We start from the raw sequence: 23,496 nt of genomic DNA on the forward strand, positions 1-23,496 counted from the left end.
TTTTTATTGCATTCTATCTCAAGTTATTACCCTCTAGCATGATCTTTTCGTATCTTTTCATCAATATAACTGAATATAAACTAAGATCTTGGATTAATTTTTATCGATATCGAAAAAGGATTATCCGTTGAAACAAATAAATAAATATTTTTCGATTCTAAAAATGCTTCGTGAAATTCCATTGAAATTGGCGCGCAACGCTTCGCAAAAATCCTTCTAGCCTCCCTTGAGAACATTTTGCGCAATTTGTCGATTTCGATGCGAATAAATTATAATTACAAGCGCGCAGTTTAATATATCGGATTGGCGAGATGTCTGTTTGAACTGTATAGAATCATGTAAATATTAATTTGCGATTCGATTGTGCGGAACAGAACGCGGAAATTATCAATATTGGCCGATTATTAATAATCGATGATCACAAATAACTGCAATTTCATCTAGCAACGTGATATATTGTCATAACGTTTCGGGGAATTAAACTCGTGCGATTAAATTTGAAATTCCTAGATAGCAAAGATATTAATGCGAAATGAGCACGAAAATAAAAAGAATGGAATATTTTATCTCGAAACTTCGGTTGAATAAGCTTTATGACGCAGATAAGAAGTAAAATGATGCGAAACAATCGATGATAAAGTAGATATCTCTACATGTATAATTTTGAAGTCAGAATAAGTCCTATACTATATCCTCTCTTGTTTTTTATATGTTTGATAACATTTTTCAAATTTTATTTTCAATCATAAAATTTTCAATCGAGCTATCGCAGTTATTTTTCGTTATTTGTGTTTCCGCATATAATGTATTATGAGAGTTGTAATCTCGCATCATTGCGCCATTGAGTAGAGCAATTTGCGTTATCGTGGACTTCCCTTATGATAAAGAACTCAATCAGCGGAAACAATGATTATCGAGAAACGTAGTTATCGAACGACGAAAAATTATCAATTCTGATCGGTAATTTAAAACTGTAGGAAAGACGAAAAGAATTTGAATTAAAATAAACGAAGGGTTTTTAAGATATAAAAAGATTTACTTCTTTCGAGGACAGTTTTTAATGATACTCACAAAGCTATCGAAACGTCGGCGGAACCGGAAACGTTTTGCGTGTAGAGGCACATTTAATTTGACCGGTCCGCCGCGAAATTAGTATGCGACGCGACATGCCGCGACGTTGTCCGCGTTCGACCGGTTCGAATTAAGGGAACGAACGATACTGGGCTGAGAAAAGCCACGCAAGTTATACACACTCCCACGGTGCTTGCCCATTTTCCCATAAATTCGGTGCAACCGGTTCCGAAAACGTAAAGGTGCTTACGACGCGTGAATGGGACTCTGTATGACCTGCGGCCATTCACCTCATGCGCGATTTGGGGGAAAGCATTACCTTTTATTCGCACGCATTCTACCAAACCGACAAACGTTTTTCCATGTCGCTCTATATCTTTCCTTCCTTCGTCCGTTCCTTTCTCCTTTTTTTTTCTCTTTTCCTTTTTTGGGGCGCGGGATACTCCGTCACTTACGCGTTCCCATAATAGTTACTGCAAGGTTTCTCACGAGATAGTCGTAGAATATGTACTAAAAACGTGTTGATGAAAAATTGCGTACTAACCACCACGAAAGGAAATTTAAGTGATCCATCGATACCTAGAATGTTAACGCAATATCACACGATTGTCTGGGTTCGATATTTGTCGACCCCGTTTACCAACGGTTTTTGTTTTCATTTCTTGCTGAAATATACAGAATTTTAACGGCACGTGGATTACGAATCACAATTTTGATAATCATATAATTTCATACGAATTTAAGCGTTTTACTATTTCCTTACTTTGTAATGTGTGCTCCGTTTTAGAACGCAGTGCATCTAATGTTAATATACTTGAGAAAATATACTTGATAGATTATTTTCAAATTTAACTTAACCTCTGTTTGAAACTGTAACTAATTCGAACTTCCAATCCACATGCATCGATTTACTTCGTCGATGTTTGTTGCTGATATATAAAATGCGATTGATGATGAAATTCGTATATTCATGATCATTGTGTTGCGTTTAAACAATTGTTTACAGCATCGGCAAAAGAGAAAGATTCGATTTTTTAATGCAATCATCGCTTGTATTCTCGGAATTCTACCGCGACATTCCATCGAATTGACGCGTGACTGAGGAATCGCCGCAGCCCGATTTTTCTGCATAAAAACACTGTATTTGTCGCAAAATTGATAATTATCTTTTGTACATATTATTTTCTGGTTAAATGTTCGATAATATAACTAACGAAAATGTTATTACACGATTAAATTTAATGTGATCTTACCTAAATGTTTCTTCTGGCGTCGTGGCCCACACCCTCTTCAAGACTAGACCAAATGTCACTCGTAACGCGTACGAACGCACACAGCTTTTCAGCACGACACACTGCTTTACGACACCTATTCGCTTTGCTTTTATTTATTTCGAAAATGTGAAATGTAGAAAGAGACGAGTCGTCAGAAACGTCCTCTGACCGTGATTACTGCACGAATGCTTCGAATACGTCATGTCCTGAGAAGCTAGCGCCGCAATGCGAACTGCTGCACGCTGCCACCTGGTTTACAAAATATACTAGGGTTTTTTATTTCCACATCTCAGTTATGTCACTAAATAGTAATTTTTTATTCATATTTGGTATTTTATATTTTATCTTTCAACTCTTCCATAATACGATGCTAATATTCTATCTATATTAAAATTTATTATATTAAATTTATATTTTTTACTTTATTTTCAAATAAAACTTATGTTTATTAAAATTTTATTATACAAATTTATTATAATGAATTCGTTACATTGAATTATTTGTGTCTTGAAAATTATTTTTATATATAAAATTTTTTAACAATATTTATTATCATATAATATATTTTATTTTTTAAATGAAATATTTTATTAATGTAATTATGCATTTTGCATTTTTATTTGATTGTAATACATTGATGAATTTAATTGGATGAGATAAATATTGGCCAATAATAAGTTTTTAACGATTTTCTGACCGTTAAATTTAAGAAAAAATTCATCAAAAAGAATATAATATTGTTGTCATGAATACATTTGTATTATTATTTCGAAATTTAAAAATAAATAAATAATTATTTATTATTGCATACATTATTTTAGAACAAGCAAAATTTTACATTGAAGTATCCCTGTCTAATATGTGAAGACAAGGATTACGTGGATGTAAAACAGGCAGTACACGATTACTTCATTTATTTGTTATTAATATTGTGGTGTGACTTTTCAGTACTATTTTAGTTTGCTTTTTTCTATCGAAAGTTAAAAGTAGTTTTTTGTGAATATAAGTTCTTTTTTGATAGCAACGAAAGATCATTCTTTACTGTTTTAAACAAATCGACTTGAACACTGTACAATTTTAAAACAGAATTGTTTCGATAAAATTTATAATATATATATATTTATATATATATATATATATATATATTGTAAATACATATATCCGATCAATTCTTGCGAAAGAAAAATATGGCAGATGATAAAAATGAAGATACAAAAGAGGATAAATGTAAAGAAAATAAAGACCAACTACAAATGATAGCTGCAGAAGAACGTTTAGAATATTTTCAAAAATTAGAAAAATGGTTACATGAGGCCTATGCTTGGCAGAGTATGGCTGCAATGTTTCCATATTATTTAATGTCTGGACAAATAATAAATTCATCATCTGGTAAGATTATAATTATAATGTTTTTATTTAATTAAAATCTAATTTACAAATTATTATACTATCATTGTAACAAAATTATTCTATAAAATAGAATAATTATAGGTGTACCATCATTCTCGTCACAAGTATCAAATGTAGCAAATACACATAGGTTAATTGTTGGCACAAATGGTCAAGAGAACGATCCATTCCGACAAAGAAGGCCTCAAGACCATGTAGGACCTCCATTCCAACCTCCTGGAGCTGAAGGTAGAAGGTCATAACGATATCTCCTGTGTCCATCACATTCCAACAGAGGTTCAGCTAGTACTATATGTGCTTTTATTACAAAAGTACTGCATTTTGTTTAATTATTTTTATAATGTTTAATCGATTTATTTATTTTTCTAGTGATTTTATGATGCAGTATTTTTGAAACATACATTTTCATCTGTATCATTTAATATTATGGTTATCTTATTTATTTAAGTTTAAGAAAACAATCTTTTCAGGCTTTGAATATCGTATACCTCCAATATGGAAGAGATTTGCAGCAGAGTTTATAGATTCAACAATGTTGTTTCTTTTGAAGTTTTCCATTACTTTCTTTGCTATTGATGTTTTTGATTTCATGTATGTAAGATAATTCTTCCCTCTATAATTTTATTTTTTCTTGACTTGTTATCATTATATTTTATTCTAGAGATATAGATGATCTAGACTTGGTACGGGCAAATTTGAGAATTGATTATAAAATGGCTTTAGAAATGACATATGGTATATTAGTATTAGAAATAATTCATCGTGTAATAGTGTGCATTTTTGAAGTGAGTATGTTATTAATAGAAATATTAAATAATGTTTCAACAACAATATTTTTTTCAGGCATTTTGGCTTCAACATGGTGTAAATGGTCGTATTGGTGGTGCAACACCTGGAAAATCCATGATGGGATTAAGAGTTGTTCAATGTCGTAGTGTTACACCTGTTGATAGACCTGATGATCCTGATGTTGTACTTGTTTCTCCAGGAACAGATTTAGGTTTACCACTAGCAATTGGAAGATCAATTGTGAAAAATATGATTTTAGCATTTTTATTTCCTATATGTTTTGCCTTATTTTTCTTCAGATTTAATAGAACTGTTTATGATTTACTTTGTAATTCTATTGTGGTTGAAGATCCTTACAGAAACTTAAATAATAATAGACTTCATCAACAATAAAATATCAAAATATCATTTATATCTATATTGTATATATTGAATGTGTGTACGAGCGTATATAATATGTACATAACATTTAAAATTATTGACTATTGCAATATTATGAAATATTTTTCTAGATGTATTATGAAAGATCCTATAATTTCTGGATACATTTCTGAAACAAATCTACAGCCTGTTCGAGAACAATATTTAATTATCTTGGAATCCATTATATTGTACAAATTTTATCTAATGCAGTTATTAATAAAACATTTTATAATTTATTTTTATGCAGTTTGAATCTAACATCATTATTTTTTTGAGCACTATGATTTAAATAATTTATTTATTTTTTGACAATCACATTTTTTCTTAATTATGTTAACAACTATCGATATTTTTTATGATAAAAGATATTCCATTTCATATATTTTAAATTTTTCAACGCCATCTACAGGAATATGATTAGAATCTGACAAAACTAGTAACTAACCAATGACGTCACTTCCCAGTTAAACGTGGCTGCCTTGCAAGTGAAGGAAGGAGTGGCTTTTCGATCTGTCAAGTTAAATGATTTCTCGTGACAATTAATGACTCGTTGCATCAATTAAGTTATTCTTGTGTGTTTAACACTTTAACTCATTGCGTAATAGTTCTATAATATAAAAAATGTCGTCTTCGGGTGATTTTGGAAACCCGTTGCGTAAATTTAAGCTTGTCTTTCTCGGTGAACAGAGCGGTAAGTATTTTCCACTTATACTTCCGTTGATTTTGGATCAATATTGGCGATGTTCGTGTCGGTTTTGTCTTGTCACTGATTTCTCGCATATCAAATATGAAAATTTCTATCATATGCATTGGTTCCAATGACCGTTCTAGGTTATAGATCAATATTTCTAGTCACTGTTCAACTTTATCGTTGCGATCGAATTTCGGCGTCATTCTTATTATCACCATCCTAATATTATATTCTGTCCTAATAATATCAATAATTTTATATATGATTTGTTGTAAAATATCATCATTTTTATAGAAATATCTACTAACCATAAAAATTCATGATTTAATCGTATCGTTATGTAGTATACTTGTTTCATTTTAAACAACTGCAAAATATATTGGTATACCGCGATCATAAAATCTAATCATAAAAACTATGGAAATGTACAAATAATTCTTACTTTATGTAAAAAAAAAAAATAATAATTTCATTATAAATTTATATTTCTATGAATATCTATAATATGATTTGAAATTATATCAATAATTTATTATCATATCTTTACATTCTGAAAAAATATTCTTTGTTTGGTATTTTGTTTTTTTGTAAACAATAGGTAGTAAATTTTTTGCATTAATCGTGTGATTTGATGTTGCAGTTGGAAAAACTTCTCTTATCACACGGTTTATGTATGACAGCTTTGACAACACGTATCAGGTATGAAACTAATGGTTTTGTGATATACATATATATTTATGTATATGTACACATAACTTTACACATAACTTTGAATGAATGTATAAAAGGAATATATAATATTATGTCACAAAGATTAAATTAATTTATTTAATAATATAGATTAAAATATAATATAAATATTAAATATAATAAATTCTTAGCTTTTTCTTTCATCATATAATATATACTTTAAATTTTTGAGATCATTTATATTTCATTGACATACTTTTCAATGACCTTATAATAATGTCACAATCTTTACTTTCATTTTACTCATTTCATTCATTTTAATCGTGATTTTGTTGGCAAATATATATTTATTCTATAAAGTATTTAATATCAATTGTCAAGGGTAAATGTTAGTAGGACAGATAGTAGAGAGTTCAAGATATTGACTTTTTCTTAACAAAGTTAAAAGAACACAATATAGGTTCATTATAAGATTATCATCAAATTTTATTTGTAAATTTATTAAAAAATGAAATTTTATTGTTTCTTTTTAAATATGATGTTAGAAGAATGATAAAATAAAAATGCGTTCTATAGAAAGTCTACTAGAAAGACAATATATTATTTATTACAGGCTACAATAGGTATAGATTTTTTAAGCAAAACTATGTATCTGGAGGATAGAACTGTAAGATTACAATTATGGGATACTGCAGGTCAAGAACGGTTTAGATCTTTGATACCTAGTTATATCAGAGATTCTACTGTTGCAGTTGTGGTATATGATATTACTAGTAAGTTTAATTAGCAATGAAAACAAAGTGTTAACTATGATATATTATTGCATCAGCTCAAGTGAATTATTTACACAGATGCAAATTCATTTCATCAAACATCAAAATGGATTGATGATGTACGGACTGAAAGAGGAAGTGATGTAATTATTATGTTAGTGGGTAATAAAACAGATTTGGGTGATAAAAGACAAGTATCAATGGAAGAAGGTGAAAGAAAAGCTAAAGAATTAAATGTAATGTTTATTGAAACTAGTGCTAAAGCTGGATATAATGTGAAACAAGTAAGTTTTTATTCTATTATAGATTTTTATTTTTTTAAATCTTTTTTTATTATTAAATAAAATCATAATGGTTTAATCATTTTATTTATTGATCAGCTCTTTAGAAGAGTAGCAGCAGCTTTACCGGGCATGGATTCCACTGAAAATAAACCACCTGAAGACAGTATCCTTTGTGTAAGATACATAATATGCACATTTGCATGGTACATATACATAATTATATTTCAGGGATTTTTCTTTCTTCAAATATAGCACTAAAAAACATGTCCTTCATCCTCAATTTTTTTTCATTTTTAAAATTTTTTTCATAGTTTAAATATTATTTACTTTAAAAGATGCTTAACTTTAATCTATTACTATAATCTTATAAAAAAATTTTTTTGGTTATTTAATTTTCAAATATTTTATTGAATTCTCACAAGTTAAATGTTTCATGGAGCTTCAAAATTTTTCATAAATTTATTAATTTTCTAAGAATCATTTTGAATCATTACTTTTGATATCATTTTTTAATATTGTTAACTATTTCATTTTTTTTCTGTTATCTTTTTGTGTTTTCCTTAATGTGTTGCTAAACCTGTAGTGCAAGAAGTAGTTCTGAAGGATACACCAATTGAACTGAAATCATCGGAGAGCAGTTGTGCATGTTAAACCACCGATCAGCCTAATGGTAGACAAGACACTGATCTAAGTTAATTTATAAATTAATCTCTTTCAATGCTAGGACAGTGATGATCAGTCCGTGTCCTTTTTACAATTTATAATGTGGAAAGGAACAGTACTGTATCGAAGAGCTATAACGAGTTTTTCGTGAAAAAATAAATATCTCACGATAGCTTAAGCAGACTGCTTTTACACAATAACGTGTTTGTACTAGTAAATCATCAAATCATAAATCAATTAATTTAATTAATTTAAACTTTTGTATCTTTTCATCAGAGACGCTTGCTTTTTTAACGTGTTGATAATAATAATAATCATTATTATAGATAGTGCTTCGATCATTTTCTTAAACGAGAAACAATTTTTCTAAAGATCATTTTATTTGCAACAAATAATTATAATTTTAAGTAATAAAATTTTTTTTATGTTTTGCATTTTGACAAAAAAAAAATTTGAATGAAATACTAGTCGTATGCATGATCAGTGCTGCAATTGCATGATATATGGTGCACTTATATATATACATATATATATATATATTTATCGTCATGTATATATAAGTTGCAATATGCGATAAACTAATAGTGTATAGACAAATGAAGTTACGTATTGCGTAAATGCAGTCAAAATAATAGTCAACAATTCGTTATCAGAATGATCTGATTGCAAACGCGAGCAATAAGTCTCTTATACACTTATGAATGCATTTGTGGTGGCATGGATCGATTTAGCATAAAAGAACTCGTACAATATGTACCTGCGAGCGTACTGTAAATGAACGGGAAAAGATTTCAGCGATGCAAAATTAGTAATTAATATTTTATCTTTTAAAAACTTTTTAATAATATTTTACGAATACATTGCTCATGTATAATAGTTTTCTTTAACTTGGAACGATCATTGCATAAATTAGTAAGTTGCATTTCTATTGAAGTATTATTTATAAACTGAATAATTCATTTATATATATATATATACAAAAAGAAAAAGAAAAAGAAAAAAAAAAGAAAAAAAAATTTAAATAGAGCAAATTTTCGAAACTATTGACAAAATTGGATTTGTATATATGAACTTAAAATTTAACTTAAAATTTTGGGATATGGATAGACAGAATGCTATTATACCTAATATTATGACATTTTTGTTAATACTTATATTGTAATATTTTAATTTATATAAAAAACATTCAATAGCATTATTATTTTTTTTATATTAGTTTTTTTTTTAGAACCATAATTTTTTCTTATCATACATTTTTCCTTTTTTATACATGTTTCCTTGTTTTTTAACCATTGTAAACGTATTTTTAGTTTAATATCTCAATCAGAATTTATATACAATTTATATTTTATATCATATCGTGAAAATATAATAAGAATGGCACTCATATAATTTTTAATCAAGGTGCTTTGTAGCTGTAAAATTTCACTGTTATTAATATTAGGGAATGCTCCGTCCCGTTTTTAAAATACTTAAATTTTATATGCTTTTTGAGATTATAACTTATTCTCGCTTTCAAAAAGAAAAATACATAAACTTGATGACTCAAACTTTAAATGGGACTAAATTCTCAATTAATATTAAGAGTCATAGATCATATATACATTTCAAAAATTTTTTGTAAAAATTACCCGATATTATATAATGATTCACTATGCTGCCTAAAAACAATCAATCATTCGAATCCATCAATACCATTTTTTTAAGATATACGTAACATTTTCTTAAAATTTACACGTATCTATTTGTAAGATTATTATTATATAATTAACATCGACATGCTGGTTCTTTTTTAAATGAAACTAATAGTTGAATGTTAGCGGCAATTGAATGGTTACTGTGATAACACCTTAACACACGAAAGCAGCTGTCGATTTGCAGAATCAATCACCGATGCAGAACGGCTCCGAGTCCGAGGGGGAGAGTGGCTGCATTTGCTAGGGAGGTGGTTTATCAGTGTGCAGCTAAATAATGCTAACTCCTTGAGACATTCTGATATGAACCAAAAAATCATCACGTACTATTAACAAGATGCTGGCTTCTTCTGATGTCTACATCGTGGCCCATAAGTTAACGCGCGACGAAGGCACAAAAACGTTTCATTGACACCGTTCTTACTATCGACTACTTCTGCCCCAATCAATCTCATTTAAGTCGTTTAACCGTAGCGTGATTAACCGATCGTTTTGCTATGATTCATGTTAAGAAAACAGCTTTGTGCGGTTATAGTGCGCGTTGTTACGTTGTTGTATCCGCCATTTATTCGACCAGAATCTAGCGATCTTTACATTTACATTTTACAGTATGAATCGGGAATTGACGTCGTTCAAAAAAAAAAAAAAAATGGAAAAAACAAGAAATATACCATCGACCGAATTACATCGATGTAATGGCTACGTCACGATGATAGGGTAATTGTTCCACGCTTGTTAAAATTAAAATATCTTTGAACGTGCCCTTAAGCAATACGCAAAACAGCTTTTTTGTGAAATTGTACATATCACGAATCTTGATGTTGAGAAAGAAGTTCGAGAAATCGAAGTATATACATCGACTTTGTTTTTTTCTTTTTTTTTCTTTTTTTTTTTTACCTTGCCATGATATTTCTTCGAATCTCAACTTTTCGCGACTTTCGAACGGAAGTTGAAGTGGTACCATTTTTTACGAATAGCGTTTCCTTGCTTATCCTATCATCGTTTCCTGTGATCGCTGTTTTTCGAGGTGAAAATCTGAAATTCAACACGCACAAGATACCGACAAGCTTAGACAAGAGTGTTCTAGACACAAAAGATATTCTAGACCTTAACGAAAACGACTGAAAGTAAAATGTTTTAATAGCCCATCAACTAGTCGAGGAAATCGAACGATCGAGCGGTCTATTCCTGGGGATATATCTGTTACGAAAAAATTATTACTTACACGTAGAATATGTTATTGGCGAGTCTGTTCGATGGCGTATTGTTCAAGGTTTATAATATTGTAATCGTAATAACAATCTTTATAGACGTTTTTCAATATCTCTTGATAAATAAGCAAGCGACTCAATACGCGATCCGTTCATAAATTGAGAAAGAAGACGCACTAAATGCGATGAGAATAATTTTAGGGGAAAAAAAGGATGAAAAGTGCTCAATCGTTCACTCGCCATTTTATACGATTATTTCTTCAACCATGGAATCGTATATCGTCGTGGTTGTTCGTTAACGTAGGCGGTTAATATTTACAAAATTGTCTTTTAAAAAAAATCATTGACACGATTGAAACGATTACTCGCTAACGTGTAATCTTTCCAACGAGCAATTACGGCCCAAACCGAAACTTGTTGATTGTTTTAGCAAATATATATCGTTTAATTCTAAATAAAAGAAGGAAAGAGGATATTGTGCAATTAGAAAAGATAAATGGAAGTTGCGTCTTCTTTCTAACGGAACATACACGCAAAAAAAAAAAAAAAAAACATATACGCACGAATATGGAGGAATCGGTATAAGAAAAGAAATGTTCGGATCAATTCATGAACCTGTCTCGTTCGTCGCGACATGTAACGAGCGTCGAGCAACGAAACATATTGCTCGTGTTTCATCGAGGAGACTGAATCTAAGCTTCTAAGCTCGCCGCCGTTTAATCAGAATCAGAAAATAGACGAAATATATACCGGAGAAAGTTGGAAATAATGTATCGTGCCAGACATAGAGTGGAGCGCTTTGGCGAGAAAAATGTAGCGGCAATTCCTCTAACAAGGGAGGTTTAGTTTATCTGAAAATTCGTGGGGATGAATTCGTGTCCCGTCAGCGATAATTGAGCGTGCCATGAGGGGAGTGGGCCAATTTTACACATCTGCTAATTAGAATTTAGAAAAGGAAGGGACGAAAGGAAGGAAAAAAAGAAAAAGATGGTAGACTCATCGTCCGCAGGGGAAGGCGGAAGCCGACGAGAAAGCTCCGCTTGCCACGAGGCGTAATAAAATCACGGGGCGAGCGCAGCTTTCCCTGGCGTCGTCGTTGCACATTGATGTGATAAGGCTTTTATCCCGAGGATACGACGAAAAGAGAAAAGAGGAGACGATGGAAGAGATATGTTGAGCGATATGTTGTAATTCATTAATCCGCCGTGCTTAACGCGAGCCTCTACGTGCACTCTAGCACTCCGTTTCTTCTGAACGTAAAAAAAAAAAAAACTGTCTCTCTAGCGCAGCCTCTTACGTGTAACAACGTGTAGCGTTGATTCGCACCGTGTCGTGTAATCGCATCGTGCGAGAATCGGGAAGTATTCTGATACGAATCCAAAGAAACCATTGTATTAGAGAGACCAAAGGCACACCTCGTTGCGTTCCATTACTTTCCTTACATCCGCGAGAGCACGCTCGTCGAACGAATGCTCTGAAATGGGATAATGAAAAGAAAAGAAAAGAAAGATAATGGACAATTGCTGGATGGATTCGTACCATTGGACATCTCGAGTGCACGCGAAGCGTATATTTTTCTTTCGTCCGGCTTCGCGTTCCGCGGAGAAGACACTCTGCTGCAGGCTCCTCGACCGGAAACGCGGTCGTAGCTCGATTCGTAGATTAGATATTCTTAGAACGTGTAACGTGTATAACGGAGGGGATAAATTACGCTATATTCGTTTTAATCTTTATCGCCTAGCTCGCGATGCTCGCGCCTAAAGAGATGGAAAAGGGGAGGGGCGGAGGAGGGTCATCAGAGGCGCGCTTCCGGTGTAATTTAAAAGGAAGCCCTCTCGCTAGCGACGCTCGCGCGTGGCTGCAGCGCGTGTCTACTCCACGAGGGCGAAGCGTACGAATCTAGAGATACGCCGATCTAGTCGGAACGACGATCATCGGGGAAGTCGACGCGGCCGATGATCGTTGAGTGATCCGCGGTGCTTGTTTTTTCGGGGCACAGTGAGATTGGTATCCTTTCGGTTGCGGTTCCACCCTTTCGCCACGCAAGAGTATTTCTTCGCTCCAACCAAAAATTTAGCGTCGTCCATTCGAGATTACGATTATCTGTGATTGACAATGTGGATTTAATGTCGCGAAACAATTATACAATTGTTCTCGCGTATAGGAGTATATAAATTCTTTCGTTGAACGTTTCATTCGAGTTTCTTAAGGCGTAACATTTTTCACGATGAAGATGAAGGAAAAGTAGGCTCGAATCAATGTTGGAATCAATTTTATCGACTTCTTCGACGAAGTATAGAAAAAGATAGGAGATACTCGGTTTCTAAGGTGATTGCTCCTCGTTGCGAAAGGGTCAATGGAGATTCGATAATCTAGTAGCGAAAAATGATTTGTAGCGTCTCGGAGGATTCTTGTGAATGTAATTTGCAAGGCAGCCGCGTTCTGTGGTAATGTTATTGTAGCCGATGTTTCTTAGTTAAATAGAAGTATTCGCTGTATCGTCTTTTTGCAATTAAATTGTCAAACTTAACGTAGCAGTAGGGTGCGATATTAATTGTAAAGTTAACCCTTCCAGTCTTCGATGTTGTCGAGATTATTATTTTCAACGAATATTTTCTCTCGATCAGATAACAGATGCACGTGTAAATCAATCGATTCCTTTCCAATTTTCGACGTGGAAGAAAAAAAAAAAAAAGAAAAACAAAACGAAAGTTGCCATTTTTTCGTACATTCAATTTTCGATTTTATATTTTCGATAATGATAATTTGACATTATTCTTCGTCATATTTCGTCGTACTCTTCCCTTTCTTTCTCCGATTCCGCTTGGACTCGAAACGAATGATAAAAACCGAGGCTCGAAGGGTTAAACGTCTCAAGGCTTTAAGTTTCTCCGAATATATTTAATATAAAATAGAAACTAATGTACGCTTTTGTTTAACGTGATAAAACGAGATCTTGCAAAAATATAATTGAAAATAAATACTATTAGAGATGCTTGATTCATTCGAGATCGACGATAAGGGAATTGATCGACGATCGAGAGCCGCTCCCTCGCGTTTTGTACCTGTTATTATTACTCACGCGTGATGAACGTCCCGACTAGACCGGAAGTTTAAAGTTTAAAGTGCATTTAATACGACTCGCATGATCCGTATTGATACACACCACTTACTGCTTATGATATAACTATATTATCGAGATTGGATTCGTTCGAAGGAAATGGAGTAATACCGTGAAATAAAAATTCGGATCTTTTTATTGTTTGTCCCCGTTTGATGTAGCGCAATAACGAAGTATTAACTAACGCGTAGTGGATCGTAATATTTCTCATTTAGCTTGGAGACTACCGTAGATGTAGCGATCGCCATACACATACACACGTACAAACACACCGATTGTATCGCATTTATTAATTATCAATGGGACGCGCCTCGTCATTTTTATGATCCACGCGTTTGTTCGTGGCTACACACAACGAACCGAGAACAAGAGAGAAATGTGATAAAAGAAGGATGCGTTTGTTTCGTAATTCGTTCGATTCGGCCCAATAATCGACTCAATAATTCATGTTAAAACACTGTGGCACGCTTCGCTTAAGAATTCGTTACACACTTTCTGTTCAATTAGTTATGAAACAAGAAATATGCCTTCTATTCATTATCGATTCTTATTTTTCTCGATAATGTAACGATAATATAACGATAATAATAATTAAAAAAATCTCATCCCTTCCACAATCGCACACGTTTCACTTCACTTTCTATCGAACGCGTAACGTTTAATTATCTTCCATTCTTTCGCATTCTTTTATTATCGTATCGGGTTCAAATGTTTATAAATTCGTACGGATTTCGTGACGATATTCTAGCCGAGATACACATACAATTCGATCGGAATAACAGTGTGATTTAATCACACAGGTAAGGGCAATCGGACGATTCCATCCTGGCGTTATACCCGTGTTATCTTCCCAGTCCTATTAGGAGGCTCCTCGAAAACAGACGTTCCGTATCTACAGCGCGTTCGACTGTAATTCGTCACACAATGGATCGTGATAGATCCTCCCAGAGGCTGGACAGTCACTGTTTAATCCAATTACAATGGTGCCGTAACTCGATTGAACCGCTAGTGTAAACGAATACTGCCACGATACTTGTACTTAGTCATGTTATACTTCCCGATACGATGTTTGCCAGCCCGCATCCGGCCGACCTCAGGATGTAGTAAGCGTGTGTGTGGATCCACGCTATCAGCCCCATTGTATATCCATCGAAGGGACATGGAATCCCGGTGCCGAAGCTCGATACCAATTCTCCAAGTTTCGAGATTCGAAAGAGTTCTCCGGCAATCGGAACTTTGAGAAATAAAATCGAACGGGCCGTTAGCGAAGTTTCGATTCAACGGGGCCAGTTAATCGGAAAGTTGGGTAAAAAACGCGAGGAGCGAGCATCGATTGTTTTAATTTCTCTCTTTCTCTCTTTCTCCTTTTCGTTTTTCCACGTACTTGTTCCTCGTTTCTCTCTCTCTTTCTCTCTCTCTTTCTCTTAAATTTAATTTCAATCAGAATGGGAATATAATCGGTCCAAGAACCAACTTTTCGTTTCGTCGGAGAACTTTTTCCGCCAACGTGAACGTGTTGGTGAGCGAAGAGCGAATAATTAGGTAAGTCTGGCAAAAATATCCGATTCGAAACGAAGTTAAGAACGATGAGAAACCTTGAGAAAGAAAAAAAGTTTTAATTCGATCAATAAGCGAGAAATTTTGACCAAACTGTGGAAATTTGAGTTACAGAGGAGGGAATCGAAAGAAAGATGCGTCAATTGAGACGAAAAATCGATATTTGCGTTGAAGTGGAATCGACGGAATTTTGATTGAAGTTTTATCGTTCCAAGATACGAAGATAGGAAGAGCGATAAAGAACAGTTAGTAATTTGGAATTTAAAGCGAAGCAAGAATATCGAGATGGATAACATTCAGATGAATTTTGTTCGAATCGAATTTAATAAAAGCAATAACAATGATACTTGATTATCTGAAAATTTAAACGAGAGATTTTATCGATACTTACATACACACAGTGACTATAGTGAAAAGAGAGAAAAAAAGAGAGAAAAATTTACCATTTTTCCCAGACTTATTAATTCGTTCTCTCTCATTCAATGTATTCAATATATTTATGGAATTTGTATTCAACGAGAAACGAACAATCAAGAACGTATCGCGAAAAGTTTTTTTGTATACGTTGCGTACGTTATAAAGGCACGAAACGAGCTTTTACGAGATTTTTGCAAACGTGTCATAATTGTTGGTTTGCACAATTCAACTAGTGGAGCTTCAAACGAAACGAATCAATAAAGATTTGTGTTCACGAGCCCGTTCATTTTCGATTCATTTCATAAAACGTATCGAGATTGAAATATTTTTTCAGATTATTCCACACTTCCTTCCCTCCATGCGTGCGCTGGATTATTTGTCACCATCGGGGGAATAGTTAAAAATGGAGGGAAAATCTCGTCGATTCGTGTTTGCGTAATTGATCGGATATTCGTATTGATATTCGAGATTGATAATTAGCGTATAATAAATGAAAAAACAGTTTTCCATTTATTTGTTTGGTTACGTGACAGAGCCCCCCCCTCCTCTCCCTCCCCTCCATTGAAATTCCCAACCAAACCTTCTATGTCTTTTAGTTATTTCAAATATGTCGCGCATTTTGCCTTTATCGTTCGAATTTTATAAACGGGATTGATTGAAATGTTCGTTCGCGGTAAAACGTTCGTCCATTTATTTTTGCGGATTCGCTTTTTTTTTCCGAAAAACGTACCGATTCATTATTGCTTGTACCCGATTATTCGTTAATTCTTCTGGACGTGCACGGATTAATTTATATTTTTCATATTCATTCGCATGAAAGAAGAATATAATCGCAACGATTTATTATCAGGAAAAAAAAATAATCGAGTTGAAGGAAAACATTCTGTAAATTCTGTAGCTAATAGTAATTGTTTACACAGTTTATTGTAATGTCAATTATATACAAATTTAAAATTACGTCCACAGTGCTTCTACGCTGACACACCATCTCCTTACTCGACACAAGTGCAATTACAATCGGATTTCTCGTTTTTTTTTCGTCGTTTCAAACACCAGCAAAAAAAATTTTCGCCACAAACGACTCGATGAATCACTAAAGTTTAATTATTCATTATTATTTACAGTCTAAACCCATCCTGTTCTCATACGTCCACGTGCTTCTTAGAACGTTTCGCGTTGTAGAAAAAAAAAAAAATGGAATTAAAAACGACACGTTTCCTCATTTTATTTCTGTTCGAACCGCGACTGTACACACTTTTTTTCGAAACGATCAAAGCATTCGCATTTCGTATTGACTCGCGTCTCAATTTTTTTTTTTTTTGGCAGTATGCTGTTGCGTAGTTTTAACGACGAATCGAGCGAGGTGATCGCGAAAGATTTCTTCAATCTTTATTTCTTTCCATTTTCGGTTGGTAAAAAAAGAAGTTTACGGCGCCGTATTCGAGATCTCAGTTGCATCGTGTCATCGTGGCCCTTTATCTTCGTTCCTTTCTTCTCCCTTTTTGTTTCTCTTAACTCTTGTATCCTTTGTTGAGCATCTAGGCCGATCGACACTACTTCCAGCTCCTTGAATTTCGCCACACGAGCTCATTTCCCGTGGCAGTGACAGAGCGTAGACGATCGGGCGATCGACTCGACAGGCTCTGCTTCTTTCTCTGCTGAGAAGGTGTCTCGACTAATTTAAGAAAATAAGAATGGAGGTCCGGTGGGCAGCTGGAAGTGCCGTCGATGATGCAAGCGGATCTTACTCGAAGTTGTAACGCTTCTAACAGGGAATGAATCAAACGCACGAGTCAATGGGCCGAGTGGGAATTCGCAATGGAAACGCGAACGAGAAACGACCCTCGACTCCGTGTCGAAAGAATAGATCTGAATGAAAGAACAACGTTGGCCGGGACTCGTACGCGGATTCTTTCCATCGAGGTGCAAATGTTGGAAACGGAATGCATATTTCATCGCATCGGTCGTAGTTGGATATCGTTGATCGGTTCAACAGAATAAATTCGATGAAGTTCAATTCCTTGATGAGAAAGAAGGAACAAATTCTTTGGATCGTAAATAGTTAGAAAAAGAGGCTGATTCGAGAAATAATCGTTTCGAAAGGTTGGACGATCGGCGGGAAACGATTCTCGAACGTTTCCTCGAGGATCGAAAGATCTCTACTTAAGGTATCGTTATTACAATATCGAAGACTATGCGATTTTTCGGCAGTTGGTCGTACGCGTTTCTCTTCTCTTTGTTTCGCGGAATAGAAGTAGAAAAAGGATAACGGGTCGGATAACGCTTTCACACGTGTTGTCTCTCTATTGTACACTCGCGAGATTTTAGATTTAGAACGATTTCATCGAAAGGATTCGGATCGGCCAATCGCCAACGAACATCGTACTCGACTTCGTCCATTCGCCTCTGTTCCTCGTCGCATAGAATCGTAGGAATCGAAACCCACAACTATCGCGGCGATGTATTTTCGATGTATTCTTATTCTTCGTTAACTCCGTCGACAAGGCTTCAGAACAAGCTTTCCTTCAAACGCCTAGTGATCACGTTCAACCCCTTCGAATTCATGAGCAAACGGTGCATCCGAGAATGCAAGGAGCACCTCGTTGGAAACCAATCCGAAACTCGACGGGAATCGTGAATCGTTCGTAAGAGTTCAGCCGCACTCACGAGGTGCTCGTGGAGTCAAACCCTCAACTCGTCCATCACCTGCTGTTGATGATTGTGCCCCTTCTTCAACGTCCCCGTCCCGCCACCGCTCATCGCCATGCTCTCCTGTTGCAATTGGTTGGGGCTTATGATGAGGTTTTGCCCCGGCTTGCCCGGTTTCGTGTTCTTGGGCGGCGGGGGTGGCATGGGCACGTGGCACGTATTGTTCTGCAGATCGGCGAATTCGGGCGGCGGGATGTGCTGGATGTGATGCCTCTCGGCCGTCTTCGTATCGAGATCGCCGCAAATGTTGTTCGGCATCTGCCCGTTCTCTTGACGCTTCTTCGAACAATTGTGCTGGTTGCTCTTGTCGCGTTGGTAATAGACGCCGGCGAAAATCAGCACGTTGAGAATGAGCAGGCTGCAACCGATCGCTATCGTCACGCTGAGGGCCGTCGAGTAGGCGGCGAAACCGTCCTCCGGCTGGACCGTCGAGTCCTCGAACGTTAATTCGCTGGGCGTCGCTGTCGAGAAGTTGTGAGCTCGTTCGGCCAGGGTCACTTCCGCCGTTGTCATCCTGGTCGTCGTTGGCACCCTCTGGATGAACCTGGGCGGCACCTTCAACGTGCAAATTCCCAAATTAGAAACTCTATCGAATATTCGCCCGGAATACGAAGACGTAAGGTAAGAGAGAGAGAGAGAGAGAGAGAGAAACGAGAGGATACCTGTTCAGTGTCGAGAAGATGATGCGATCTAGGAACGTCGTCGGAGCCAGGCTTATGGAGGTCGGGGACCAGGTTCAACCAAAACGAGAGTCTGTGCGCCCTGTAGTGGTTCTTCAGTTTCGACTTGAGCTCTGGAAACACGGATGAAGTCTCAGCCAGGTCAGAATGGTAGAGAGAGAGTGAGAGAAAGAGAAAGAGAGTGGCGCTTTTTTAGAGAGAACGTGGGAGCAAGTGCGACTCGTACTCGCACGATAACCTCAAAAGGCAGCCTTTCCACGGAACCTTTTCATATTAACAGCAGGGTAATTAATTATTGTCGCGTGATAATTTCACAGAGAGAAAGAGAGAGTAAGAGAGAGAGAGAGTGAGAGAGAGAAGACAGCTTCGTTAGCCAGTGCGGCTCAAAGTTGCAGCACTCGGTTGACGAGTGTGGTGTACGGAGTCAGACAGTTGCCCCGAGGGCCATGCGTCGACTTTTCTACTTGCGGTCACACGACGTGGCATAGTTTGAGCCGCGCTGCGCTCCGCCACTCCGTGGCGAACATTCCACGAGGCCGAGGCTGCGCCGATTCCCTGATACAACACTCTCTTTTCCTCTCGCTCTCTCGTTATACTACGCGTCACGGGCAATCTCACGGAGTCTAGACTTTTGTCTAAAATCGGACTTTAATCCGAAGGAAAGGGGATCCTCTTTTCTGGTTTCACGATTTTTCTCTTCAAAGGATAACTTTGAATTTTTCTACGCGGCGTGCACAGTGACTGTGCAACGAGCAACAACGGACATTCGAATTTACCTACTTTTTATCTTCATGAAAGAATTATGAAACGAAAAAACGAGGGAGTATACGAAGGGGAAACGGACGAGAATCGAGCTAGTTAACAGGTCACTTCGCAAGGAATTTTCAAAGAAATGTTTTGAAAGAGAAGGAAAAAAGGAGAAAAGAAGAAGAAAGAAGAAGAAGAAGAAGAAAAAGTGATTTATGTCCATTCCGGGGAGAATTCTTATTCTCGTCCAGCGATGAGAATGAGAATTATGCAAATAAATTTTCGCTAATCCTCTTAGTTACACGTACGAGATGCGTGGCAGCTCTGCAAGACTACGTTCATTATACACGTTTCACGGGATAATCGGATTAAATAATAGTTTCCATCTCGAAACGAAACGCGGAGAATGGAGGAAATGACCTACTCCAAAACTCCTTTTTCTTTTTTTTCATTCGTTCCATTCGGCAGTTTTCCGGAGAGGATCGAATCTCCTTAACGAGAAACGTTTACTCTGAACGGTTAATGCTTCGAGATTCAAGCTGACGCGGAATCGTGAAAACTGAGGCTAATTGGAAACTCTAGCAAGCCGAGATTACGAGAGGAAATTAGAATGCATGGGAATATTTTTCTAAGGTAGCGAAATTCTTCTGGTCAAAATTTCGAATCGTCTCGTACAAAGCAACTCTCTCAGGACGTAACCATTTGTGGAATGGAAAAATCGAGACGATTCTTGATATCGAGAAATCTTCACTCGCAACAACGAAGAATCTTTCTTCATTTCAATGGGGACGAACGAACGAACTCTCTTCGACCCTCTTAAAATATAATCGCGAGCGGCGAACTGAACCTCTGACTGAAAAGTATATATATAAGGGAAAACTCGATTTCGAGCAAACTCACCTATGCTCAGATACTTTTTGTGCACCGTCTCGTAAGCGATCCAATCGATGTTCTTCAACTTCGTTCTCTCGGGTCTCATCGGTCCGACGTCCGGCGTTCCCTCGTTCGGATTCCTGCCGACGTTACACACACGCACACACATACACCTATTGTTGATTTCTCGACGTACAGGCAAATTTCAAATTAGTTTCACGACTCACCCTGTGCGCGCGAAATTCGTCAGGTAGAGTATCACGCTCTCCGATAGAGCCATCTCCGCCCTCGTGTAGTTCTTCGGCCAATGAGACAGGCCGCCTACCAACGGCGCCCCGAAAAAATACGGAAGATCCTCCCCGTGGATGCAGCCTGGTTTCTGCAAATGAAAAATTAAGTAGGTGAGAAAGAAAGAGTATATTTAATAAAGAGAATAGGAATAAATTATACAGATGCTTCTTTTCCACTGTATTCGACTCAATGCATCGCTTTCAGTGACACTCAACTCACGCATAAATGTACGAGTCTTCACACATATATGTATATAAATTCAAGGAAAAATGTTGATGGTATTTTAATCCGACACGGAATTGTCAGTCGTATTTCAAAGCGAGCAGAAAGAATTTGAGAGGATGGAAAAATCGAGAGGAAGGTATGTGCTCGACTGGCCTGGTTTTTCGAGATTACTCTGATTCCACGATTTGACCATGGAAGAAACTCGATCGCCGCTCTTTGGAAACGTTTCGTTTCGAGATTTTCGAGACGAGAAGAAACGTTTCCTATTTTCCATTTTTCCTCCCCCTCTCGCGGCGACCATAATTCGCGATCCCTTGGAAAATACAATTTTTCTCGTTTTCAACTTGGAACAATCTGAAGATTTCTTTAGCATCATTTTTATTACGGATAAAATAGTTTATTACGTATAAATCCAACGTAGCATAGTATTTAATTTTGATCAAAGGAGGGAGAGGTGGTAAAAAACAATTAAAAAGAATCGCGGAAACAGTATCGTTATAAAGTAGGAGCATCATGCTCGCGTGACAAATAGGGTGAGCTCGGGGCGAGATGAGAACATTAAAGAAAAAGTAGCCTGCGAGGACGTGAAATATAGCTTAATTAAGGCGTTTTAATATCAGGTATTTATAATATTTATCTTTCAATCTGCTTCGACCAAATTCTCTTATGGAACTTAGTAATTATGCAATCTCGAACCCTCGGACGAGATCGTGAATCAGGATAAAGTAACAACGAGGGGAAAAAAAAAGGAGCAAGGATAAAATGCAAGGAGGGAAAATTCAAGTTAAAAGTTTACGGTGTAAAGGTGGAAGCAGTGGCGTACGAATGCTTTTTAAAAACGTTCTCCCGTTTTCTTCGATTCAATTTTCGTGCGTTGTACAAAGATATTAAGCGATTTTCCGCTACATCGAATGCGAATATTCGATTTGTACGCGTTGTTCGTCCGGAAAAAACAAGGATTGTCTCTGTATCCTCGATCCTGATGGTTTTCCCTTGATCAGATCCACCTTTTTTGGGTCAAGAGTTGTTTGGGGAAGGGGAAAATAAGGACGAGTCGAGTTCGGGTATCGAAAAGTGAAAAAGTTGCAGGTACGAAAGTTCCCTTTGAGCTTGCCTCCAGTAATGGAGACCTTGTGCATCTTTTGTGGCGCCTCTGCTCCTAATATTTTCCTTATCGATTCCTTTGCGAGTCTTTGTCGCTCGTTGGAAATCATGTAGCTCGTTGCACTCCACCGGAACGGTTGCTTCTGCTTATTTTCAATTTTCTGACGAAACGACTCCCCGCGTTACATTCGCGCACAAAAGGAATTGTCAAACGTTATTGAACACCGTCTTTGCAATCTGTGCGCAACGAGAGATTTTCCTTTTCAAACGTCTCCTCGGGTATTCGTATTCGATCGAACTAATATTCGAGCCAACGAGAAGACAAGCGAACGGTTAAAACATTTATATTACGTTGAAAATATTTCTTGAAAATGGAGAGTGAATTTTATCGATTTCTAGTAGTTCTAACGTGATTGAAATTCACGATTTTTCATTTCGCTTTCGAACGAACGGATGATATTCCGATTAGAAAATAACCAGTGATTTTAAATCGATTCAACGTGCAGTACGTCCGAGGCAGCGAAGATTACGATACTGAAAAGACAGATCGAGTCACTCGAAGGATATAAGCAAATATGTATTAGTCCTGAGAAAATTTTAATAACTTTTAACGATTTACAAATCTGTCGTTAAATATAAATAGAATCGAGGACGAAAGATGGTATATACCGGATACCAATCACGAAATCTCTCGTCGTAACTCATCTACTCCAACTTTATACAACTCGTGGATCATGCCATCTTCCATCAAAACTATTGGATGAACTTTCATCTTCACGGTGAAAAGATCTCGAGATGT

The 23,496-nt window shown here is 36.0% G+C and overlaps 3 protein-coding genes across 8 annotated transcripts in view; 2 read left to right on the forward strand and 1 right to left on the reverse strand.

The window, feature by feature from the left end:
• The first annotated feature begins 2,940 nt into the window (after positions 1-2,940).
• On the forward strand, positions 2,941-5,203 carry LOC107994598 (protein FAM8A1). Its single transcript, XM_017051623.3, has 5 exons — positions 2,941-3,734; positions 3,837-3,983; positions 4,226-4,346; positions 4,417-4,540; positions 4,599-5,203. The coding sequence occupies exons 1-5, from the start codon at positions 3,533-3,535 to the stop codon at positions 4,935-4,937; spliced, it is 933 nt and encodes a 310-aa protein (XP_016907112.1). The 5' UTR covers positions 2,941-3,532; the 3' UTR covers positions 4,938-5,203.
• A 217-nt stretch (positions 5,204-5,420) lies between these two features.
• On the forward strand, positions 5,421-13,959 carry LOC108003718 (ras-related protein Rab6). 4 transcript variants are annotated; one of them, XM_062079440.1, is made up of 7 exons: positions 5,422-5,658; positions 6,299-6,357; positions 6,962-7,121; positions 7,200-7,405; positions 7,502-7,568; positions 7,989-8,075; positions 9,936-13,959. In XM_062079440.1, the coding sequence occupies exons 1-6, from the start codon at positions 5,589-5,591 to the stop codon at positions 8,054-8,056; spliced, it is 630 nt and encodes a 209-aa protein (XP_061935424.1). In that variant the 5' UTR covers positions 5,422-5,588; the 3' UTR covers positions 8,057-8,075; positions 9,936-13,959. The 4 variants fall into 4 exon arrangements, with proteins under 4 accessions (XP_016921669.1, XP_061935424.1, XP_061935423.1 ...); XM_062079439.1 differs by having other exon boundaries at positions 9,950-13,959; XM_017066180.3 differs by having other exon boundaries at positions 5,421-5,658; positions 7,989-13,959.
• Positions 13,960-16,973: 3,014 nt separating this feature from the next.
• Positions 16,974-23,496, reverse strand: part of LOC108004171 (neuroligin-1) — a 240,568-nt gene continuing 234,045 nt past the window's right edge. For all 3 annotated transcript variants that reach the window (XM_062079429.1, XM_062079430.1, XM_062079431.1), the window contains 4 exons: positions 21,305-21,456; positions 21,105-21,217; positions 19,440-19,570; positions 16,974-19,332 (listed from right to left, as the gene is read on the reverse strand). In XM_062079429.1, the coding sequence (XP_061935413.1) occupies positions 18,751-19,332; positions 19,440-19,570; positions 21,105-21,217; positions 21,305-21,456 (978 nt within the window). In that variant the 3' untranslated portion in view covers positions 16,974-18,750. The remainder of the gene's footprint in view (positions 19,333-19,439; positions 19,571-21,104; positions 21,218-21,304; positions 21,457-23,496) is intronic.

This window comes from Apis cerana, linkage group LG9 (genome assembly GCF_029169275.1).
Source record: "Apis cerana isolate GH-2021 linkage group LG9, AcerK_1.0, whole genome shotgun sequence".
Taxonomy (NCBI): domain Eukaryota; kingdom Metazoa; phylum Arthropoda; class Insecta; order Hymenoptera; family Apidae; genus Apis; species Apis cerana.